General features: G+C 38.0%; 1 protein-coding gene across 1 annotated transcript; it reads right to left on the minus strand.

The window, feature by feature from the left end:
* Positions 1-5,741: 5,741 nt before the first annotated feature.
* LOC131037864 (putative leucine-rich repeat receptor-like serine/threonine-protein kinase At2g24130) lies at positions 5,742-9,145 on the minus strand. The gene is made up of 2 exons (XM_059216037.1): positions 6,469-9,145; positions 5,742-6,383 (listed from the first exon to the last, which is right to left on the minus strand). Exons 1-2 carry the CDS (start codon positions 9,113-9,115, stop codon positions 5,950-5,952), a joined length of 3,081 nt encoding a protein of 1,026 aa, XP_059072020.1. The 5' UTR covers positions 9,116-9,145; the 3' UTR covers positions 5,742-5,949.
* Between the last annotated feature and the right edge of the window lie 574 nt (positions 9,146-9,719).

Below are 9,719 nucleotides of genomic sequence, written 5' to 3' on the forward strand. Positions count from 1 at the left end.
GCCGCACTGGGATGCTATAAAAAGAGTGTTTAGATATCTGAAGGGTACTTCAGACTTTGCATTATGTTATCATGGTAACCTGAAGGATTCAAAGAGAACTCTCAACATTTGTGGTTATACAGATTCTGATTGGGCAAGGGATATTGACAGCAGGAGATCCACCAGTGGATATATTTTTGTCTTGAATGGTGGAGAAATTAGTTGGATGAGCAAGCGACAAGTTGTAGTCGCTTTGTCCACTACAGAGGCAAAATACATGGTGGCCACACATGCTTGTAAAGAAGCAGTCTGACTTAGGCATTTGAGTTTAGATATTGACTTTGATGCAAGGCAGGTTGAAATTTGGAGTGACAATCAGAGTGCCATATGTTTGGCAAAGAATCCTACTTTCCATGCTAGATCAAAGCATGTTGATGTTCAGTATCACTTCATTCGTGACATGGTGGAAGATGGAAAAGTTTATCTTAACTAGGTAGACACTCTAGAAAATGTTGTAGATGACTTGACGAAACCAGTGAGCACGCATAAGTTTAGGTGGTGTTCAAATTCTATGGGTCTTGATACCCATGTTTCTCAATAACGTCTAAAATGGTAATCGGTCCAGTGAATTCATCGTCAAGTGGGAGTTTGTTGGAAATGTGCCTCTAATTCACTTGACCTTCACTCATACTGATTGGATTAACTCTTGCCGATGAAACAGTGTGAAAGAAATCAGTGAGCTCTATCGGTATGACTCTTGCTGATGTATGCTCTTCCATTAGAGCTCAAAGAAGGAGGTTTGACGTTATCCCAATGACCTGACAAAGTCAACTTCGGTCATCAGGATAACTTCAATTTTCAGGAAGACTGCATCAGAGTTGTGCCGATGACTCTATGAAGCTATCTTAGGTGGTCTGGGTTGTCATCGGCTATTGGAGGTACTAGTCTGGAGTTAAGCTGATACCCGATGAAGTCTCCTTCGGTGATCAGGTTGATATCGACAATTGGGTCAACATGATGAAGACTATGTCGAAGTTCCGATGAGTCCACTCTACTTTGTCTCGGAGTGTTTCGCTTATTGGGATAGCAGTTTTTGGTGTGTGTCGATGACCCGATGAGACCACCTTGGGTTATAGGGATAAGGGGTAACATTTCATCTATTTGGCCAATGACCCGATGGAGTCACCTTCGATGATCGGGTATCATCGGGAGGTCGGGTCTACTAGTTGAAGGCTATCCCGATGGTCCGATGGAGCCGACTAGTTTTGGAGTTGCTTTGGTGGAGTCATCTACCGGTTCATCGCGAGATCAGAGTAACATGGTTGTGGTCTGTCCGATGGCTGATGGAGCGGAGACTAACTACAGGTGTGAGATCGAACCAAGATTGAAAAAAAGGTGAACTCTCGACACTAAGGATGCGACTATCGGTGTATATGAATACAAACCGACCCGACTCCCTGATGCATGTGGGATAATTGGTTTTCCATGAATGTAGACCAACTCAGGTAGACAGTTAGACTTCAAGCCATTGGTATAGTTGCTCGGATGAACGATCAACCAGTTTGGTATTTGAAGCCAAATGTGAACCGAATGTATGGTTACGAGTTACGATAGCTATTGAGTGTTTTGTAACTGTTGTGTGACTGGAGTGTTGTATGTTAATCTGGAACGATTGTATGACAGAGTGAAGGAAGTCTGCATACTAGACTTTATTGTATTTTTGACATACTGTTAATAAAGTTGTTATTTGTTGGTGGTGGGTTTTTTTCTCCTGAAAGGATTTTCCCATGTTAACTCTATGTGTTCTATCTCTGTGTTGTTTAATTGTGTATGCTCATGCTTGTGCTGTATTCTGTAAAAGTTGAAAATTTGTAAACACTATTATGTTTTCCCCTGTAAATTGACATTAGGAAAGAGAATTTCCGTATTTGCTTTACTTATAGTCCTAAGGGGTCATAGGACACCATATGACCCCTTAAGACACAATATGACCCCTAACGACACCTAAGGGGTCATATGGTGTCCTATGACACATTAAGACACCATATGGTGTCGTTATGGGTTGTATGGTGTCCTAAGGGGTCATATGGTGTCCTATGACCACTTAAAACAACATATGGTGTCATTGTGGGTCCTATGGTAACCTAAGAGGTCATATGGTGTCCTATGACCCCTTAGGACACCGTATGACCCCTTAGTTATCGTTAGGGGTCATATTGTGTCCTAAGGCGTCATATGGTGTCCTATGACCCCTTAGGACCTAGAGAGAGGAGGGAGTGGGGATGAAACTGAGGGAAAGAGGTGAGAGAGCGAATTCGATGGGTGTAAGGATGGAGAGGGAGATAGCTCGAGGGATAGGGGAATAAGGGAATTGTGAGAGCTAGAGAGGGGAGGGACAAAGAAGTGTATGTAACTATAAGAATGAAGAACCCAAGAAGAGGTAAGGGGAGAGAGAGAATATGAGATCTAGTTCTTAAAGAGAGATGGAACTATGAGGAAAGGGAGATAAAGAAGGGAGAGATGAGATGGGGGTTTCTATGTACACATTTGATACTTTCCCTATTTGGCACGTACCAAATGGGAAAACCCATTCATCACATTTGGCGCATGCCAAATAGGGCGAGCGCCATATTTGGTGCACGCCAAATGACCCGCTTTTGGAAACACCAAACCTATGGGTTGGATTTTCCTTGGGCATCCAACCCAAAGGTTTGGATGACCATTTCAGGCTAGAGACGTGTTTTTATCATAATATTGAAAATTTTGACATATTTTTGGTCGTGCTCTCCGTCAGGTTTGCACGTGTTTCAATGAAGTTAAAAAAAATATTGTGGTAAACTTGAGCTCCCTTTTAGCTATCCAACAATGTAATTTATTTCAAATTTTGATTTCGTTAAGTCTTTCAACTATAATTTATTTTGTCAGTGTGTCCGTTTTTTGTCAAAAACCAACATGCACTATTTTGGGTATAGATTTTTACACGTTCATCAAATTTTGAAAAAACTTACTTTTTTAGAAACTAGACTCCATTCTACACAATTTAATTTAATTTTTATTTTTTTTAATTAGTTTTCAATGATTTTATTGGGGAGCATGCTCAAATTTCTATTTTTCAGAACGTGTCCACTTTGAAAATTAGTAAAAAATCATATACTCATTAAAAAATTAGCTGAAAAATCTAGCATAAACTAAAAGGTGTTAGCTAATTTCTCACTGAAGTGATTTTAAAAATTAAAAAAAAAAGTTAACAATTTAAGGGGGCCACAACAGACGCTATGTTATGTTTTTTGCATAAACATAGGACCATTTTTTTTTGCCCCCTTTTTGAAGCCTTTAATCTCCACCATTTTCAAGACAAATTAGTAGTTTAGAAAGTAGACTCGAAGCACTCCGACTCTTGTTCTTGTTGCATCTTGAAATTTGGAGTGTAATTAGGTTCAATTTGTCGTCGAAGTTCAGACTTTGCTGATTTAAAAAAAAAAAAAAAAGTGGCATCTTAAGACCCCTTTTTGGTACCACAACTTGGTGCACATACCCTCTTAGCAAGGTAGAGCTCCTAACAAGGTTGAGGCAAAATCCCTTGACCGGGTGACTCCTAACAGGGTCTTCTCTTACCTGGGCATATTGTAAGCTCTTAACAGGGCTAGGCCTTTAATCGAGCACATTCCAAAAGAATGCAAATACATATTGTGGGTGCTAATTCCCACTGTGGTTTTCCCAGTCAGGTTTCCATGTCAAAAATCTTTGTGTTCATGTGGTGGATGCATTGTTGATTTGTGTTTTTGATATCTTTACTTTGTTTGCATATTGATGAACACTTAAGTGAATGGTTTGGTAAATCAGCTTAAAAGATTATTTGAGTAGTTACCAATACAATTTTGAGAAGTGTTGCGAATTTGTTTTATTACTGATTCATCCCCTCTCAATAATAATTGGATCTTCATAATAAAACTCCAGAACTCACAATATAAGCCTACAATGTATGTCAAGTAATCATCTCAAATAATTGTAACTGAAAGAGAACAAAAATCTTTGTTACACTAAGTCATGCATGTAGAAACACTAGTATTATCAGAAAAAAAATAGAAGCTATAGCATATGAAGATGAGATCTCAATGTATACCATTCAACTTCATTGCTCATCCCTCAGTGATATGTCCACACAATATGTCTGAGTGTGGGCATCAAATGAATCTATCAATATCAGATTACTAGAGTTCTCAACTTCAAAATTTTGACTGGTAGATGAAGAAGATCTAGATTAGGAGTCATGGATATTGAATCTGCCAAAATCATGTCTTTTCTTTGCATTTTCTTAGCAGCAATAACTTGCTATTAACCTCCTGTGCACTCCCGTTTTGGCTTCCTCCCATTTCTTCTATTCTCGCTAACTCACTTTTTAATGGATTTTTACCCCTTCATGTTCTTTTCAGAAGTAAAACTTGAATTCAGAAAATAAGTGGTCACAGAGGTTCAAAGACTTCAAACGTCATTTTTCTCCATGCAACCTAACATTTTTTTTTTTTGGCTGTCCTAGGATTGAAACGCATATCACTTTAATTGCAACGTCACTCTTTTCTTTCTGCCTGCATGCCCATGCCTGTGATCGAATGCATCAATGGATGGTCATTTTGCCCTCTCTTCTTGATACTGTATTTTTTAATTTAATAATTAAATTAAAAATTAAAATAATTTGTAGTTGTATTTTTAATTTAATTATTAAATATAGAGAAAATAAAGTCAATGATGCGTTTTGATCTGTGATACACAATAGTTGACATGGATATCTATGCCATTATTCTTTCTAACTACCAAATTTGATTTAGGGGGATGTGACAATATGTATATGCATGAATGTAAGTGGGATAGGAAAGTTGAGTGAAATAAGTAAAACTTCACGTGAGATTGCTATGTTTGACAATATGAAATTATTTTAATTTAATTTTTAAAATACATACAAAAATAAATAAAAAATTAGCATAATATAAATTTTACCGTTACACTAAAATCACATAAATATAAATCCCAAAATTTAAATTTCTGCAACCATAATTTATTATTTTTTTATTCATCATATGCATGTTTGAGAATCTGAAAAAGTTTCCTATGATACTTCTCTAAAATTCTTTAATATACCATTTTAATCCAAGACCATCAATTTTGTTTCAATTCATGAATCTATTGTTTATTTAATATTATTTTTTATGTTTTGCTAATCTAATTTGTTTTGGAAGTGTTTGACGATTTAGAAATTTTTTGAAATATAATTTCTTTGAATTGTACATCTGTTTAACAATCCAAAGCTGTTGAAATTCTGGATTAACATCAATGTCAACACTCTTATAACATATAATATTACAGATTTCTAAATCAGTATTTCCTATTGCTTTTGTATTTTTCTAGGCATTCCGAAACTAGAGGATAAGTTTGTCTGGCGTTTCCTCTGTACTGAACACAGAAAGAAATATAAAGCTTTCCAGGCTTCTGTTTCATCTGCAGGTCCCCAAGTTCCATTACATCTTCAACAGCCCATATTACACGACAGTGATAATAATGTAGCTATTATTGGACTCGCATTCTTACAAGTGAAAACATTATACTTATAAATAATATTAATTATTATTATAATTCAGTTTATGTTGGTTTTATGTTTTTGAACTTGGAGACTACTGAATATTTGGGAACGAAAGGAAAACAATTCTTGAACAATTGCACATTATGAGAAGAAGTGTTACAAATAGGACAATGCGTTATATATTTCCATTGTTGCAATATGTATTGACAGCATCATACTTTCTCAATCTACTTTAAAGAAAACACATGAATTAGAACACCTTACAGGCTGAAAGAACTACAATTTAACTTGAGGTGGATTTGACAGGAAGGAATACTGTAGGTCTTGTGATGGAAGACAAACTTGAAACTATCAAACATAAAGGACAAAAACTTCCTAATCGAAGTTATATACATCTAAAAGGTTGAACTTTGACTGTCCGGTGCCAATGTTCCTGTAGGATTGGTTTTGAGTAGTTCTGATATGGTAGCTGTTAACATGGAAGAAGCTGCACCTCCCATGGAAGATGGCTTGAGGCTCCCTAAGGTTTTGGCTACATCTCTTATGGAAGGCCGCTCACTTGGTGATTCAGCAGTGCAAAGCAAACCAATATGAATGAAAGAAAGAAGACATCTATCGTCTTCCATGTTTTCATTCACTTCATTCAACAGCTCACTATCAATAATATCTGTCAATCTGTCTGGAAAGGCCAACCTTACCCACTTTTGCAAGTTCAGGTCTCCCACAAACATGTCATCGTTTGGCCTCTTCCTTGTAACCATCTCTAATATCAGAATTCCATAACTATAAACATCTCCCTTTGTGGAAACACTCCCACCCAATCCATACTCTGCAATGAATATTATTCATCAAATTATTAAAAAGCTAATAAAAAAAATGATAATGCCAACAAAAATATAGATAAAAAATGCTACCTGGAGCAATATATCCAATGGATCCTTTGAGTGCAAATGTTGTTGTACTCAATGAATCTACTGAATTTGTGCTAGTTAAACGGGATATGCCAAAGTCAGTGACAAGGGCTGTCATGTCGGCATCCAAGAGCACATTGCTAGGTTTTAAATCACAGTGCACAATTTGTAGAGGACAATCATGATGTAAATATTCCATGCCATGGGCTACATCTGTAGCAATGCTCAAACACTCACTCAATCCCAACTTACAAAAGTGTTCATCATCTCTGTCAGGGTGCAAATGTTTTTCCAAGCTCCCATTACATGCAAACTGAAGAACCAAACCTTTCAAGTCAGGGTAGGAAAATGCACTTATGATTCTGATGAGGTTACGGTGCCGAATCCTCCCTAACAATTTGCATTCTCTCTTAAAACTCTTAAGAGCTTCTTCATTTGTAAAATTAAGAATCTTCATGGCAATGATCCTACCATCCCTCAAGATGCCTTTGTAGACAGATCCGAAGTTACCCACTCCAAGCAAGTTTGACTCGTCAAATCCAGATGTTGAAATGACAAGATCTTGATAAGAAAACTTTGGATAGCCAAGCCTTCGAAAAATAAGGTTTGAGGGACGGACTAGCCGCTTTGAAAGTTTATGCCTCCATAGCATTACTAGACCGAAGCAAATTAATAGAAATGCAATGATTCCAGCAACTAATAAGACTACTTTTTTCAGCAGGGAATGTGTTTCATGGGTCGGAATTGGGCATGGAAGCAATGAATAATTTTTTGGGCCACATACGCCAGGGTTCCCCATAAACAATACTACAACACTTCTGTTTCGAAACAACCCTCCTGGAGGAATCTGCCCTGACAAATTATTGAAAGAAAGATCAATTTCTTCGAGGTTTTTTAATTTGGAGAGTGAATGTGGTATTGGACCAACAAAGGCGTTGTGGGATAGATTTAGACGCTCTAATGCTGAGCAGTCCCCTATAGAATCTGGAATGAGCCCAGTAAGCTGATTTCCAGATATATCTATCGCTTGAGCCATTACAATTTTACTCATCTCTTGTGGCAACGACCCTTTAAGAGAATTCCCTGATAGATTGAGATAGAATTGCAGGTTTTTAAGTCTGGCAATGACTTCACCAGGTATCCGTCCCTCTAGTTTATTGTGAGATAAGTCAAGGAGCTCTAACTTCTGACATCCCTGCATGCTAACGGGGATCTTCCCTGATAACTTGTTGTGGTAAAGGAGAAGACGTCTAAGCTGCTGGGAGTTACAAAGAGAATCTGGTATTTTTCCAGATAACTGGTTGTGACTTAGATTCAAGAGTCCGAGATGTTGCATTTGACCTATGTCACTTGGAATGCTTCCTTCTAGTTTGTTCCCACCCAAAAACAATCTTTCCAACTTCTGCAATCTTTTAATACCAGATGGAATATTGCCGCTAAAAAGGTTATCGTATAAAGCTAAGAAAGTTAAGCTTGTCAGATTGACAATCTGTTGTGGTATGCTTCCGTTTATCATGTTGAATTGTAAACCCAAGTAATTGAGATTGGAAGACAGTTGGCCTATGGATGGGGGCAATATACCTTTGAAATTATTATATGACACAACTATTTCTTGCAAGTGGGAGCAATTTGTGAGAGCAGTGAGAAAGGCCAATGTTTTACTGCTGTCACTAACAAGTTGATTGCTGTATAGATCAAGCTGGGTAAGAAGGTTCAACATGCCTAGCTCCTTTGGAACCGTTCCACTTAGTCTGTTTATAGATAAAATAAGTACTTCTAGATGGGAACAATTTCCAAGGGAGTTTGGTATGTTTCCACTAAGCTGATTTCCCCATAAACCAAGGTATTCCAAATTGGAGAGCTTGGTACCAATGTCCCATGGAATCTGTCCAATTATCTGGTTATCAGATAAACTTAAGTCATTCAAATTTGAGAGATTTGTTAAAGAGCCCGGAATGGTTCCTCGTAAGTTATTTTCAAAAAGGTAAAGAGTCTGCAGGTTAGTGAGCATTCCCAATTCAGGAGGAATGGTACCCGATAAGTTATTTTCGGCCAAATTCATTAAAACTAAGGTGGACAGATTTTTGAAAGAGCTGGGAATCATACCCGTAAGACTGTTTGCGCCTATGTAAAGGTACTTCAAACTTTTGAGAAGACTCAGCTCAGGCGGAATGCTGCCATGCAGTTGATTATAGGAAAGTGCCAGATAATACAAACTGCGGCAAGCGGAGAGACCGGGTGGAACGGTTCCTTGTAATTGGTTGTTGTCCAGCCTGAGCATCCATAGATTTCGGAGTTGACCGAGTTGAGATGGAATGGTACCAGTGAGGTAATTGCCGGCAAGAACTAGGTATCGAAGAGAGGAGAGATTTCCGAGCACAGGAGAGATGGTGCCGTCTAAACCCATTTGGGTTAAATCGATGGCCCGGACAGAGTGAGAGGAGGAGTGACAAATAACACCAGACCAATTGCAGAAGGAGTGACGGGGAGTCCAGTCGGGCAGAGAAGTGCCGTTTCTGGAAACGGTAGCTTTGAATCGCAACAATAATTCTTGTTGTTGGTGTTGATGAGAGAAATTGCCGACAGAATGAGGAAGAGCGGGGATTAAGAATATGGAAAGCACTGAAATTATCAACAAAAGAGCAGCCATGGTAGACCGGACTACTGTGAGGAAGGGGAAACTCACAAGGCAGGCAATTTGAAAAAAATGGGATGTCGTAGAGGAGAAATAAATAGATAGGGGAAATCCATCCCTAGAAATTACTGTGAAGCCCTCCGTGTTACACATTTCCATGTCGATTGATATCAAAATTAATTTGAGTTGAATTGCACAAAATTAATCTGACTGCTTTGCATGAATAAACGATTGGGATTTTAGTCTTCAAAGCACATCTCTCATATCTACACATTATTGTTAGAGCCACCAGATGCATTCGGCATTAGAACCCCACTACTTTGCATCTCTAATACATTTGGGTAGAACTCTAGTTTTCATTTAGCTCATAGCAATCTTACATACACATAAGATTCAAGAGAATACACACATTTTTAGTTATAATACTGGCTAGTTGCTGAGATGGAAATCACCAAAACTAGGGTTTTGACTAAGACAACCCATTTATAACTATAAACCTACCATTTTTTAGTTTGCAAGTGCAAAGTTATTGGTGCAAGTTTTTAGTCAAAGTTTTACCCTAGTTTTAGGGGAGAGTGGTGCCAAGTGCCCTTGTCTTGGGACCAAGGTACCCAATGCC

Source organism: Cryptomeria japonica, unplaced genomic scaffold, assembly GCF_030272615.1.
Source record: "Cryptomeria japonica unplaced genomic scaffold, Sugi_1.0 HiC_scaffold_537, whole genome shotgun sequence".
NCBI classification, from domain to species: Eukaryota; Viridiplantae; Streptophyta; class Pinopsida; order Cupressales; family Cupressaceae; genus Cryptomeria; species Cryptomeria japonica.

Coding starts and splice junctions, on each gene's coding strand:
- LOC131037864 (XM_059216037.1), bottom strand. CDS start 9,115: ATGGCTGCTCTTTTGTTGATAATTTCAGTGCTTTCCATATTCTTAATC. Junction 6,384..6,468: donor CATTGGATATATTGCTCCAG/GTAGCATTTTTT, acceptor TATTCATTGCAG/AGTATGGATTGGGTGGGAGT.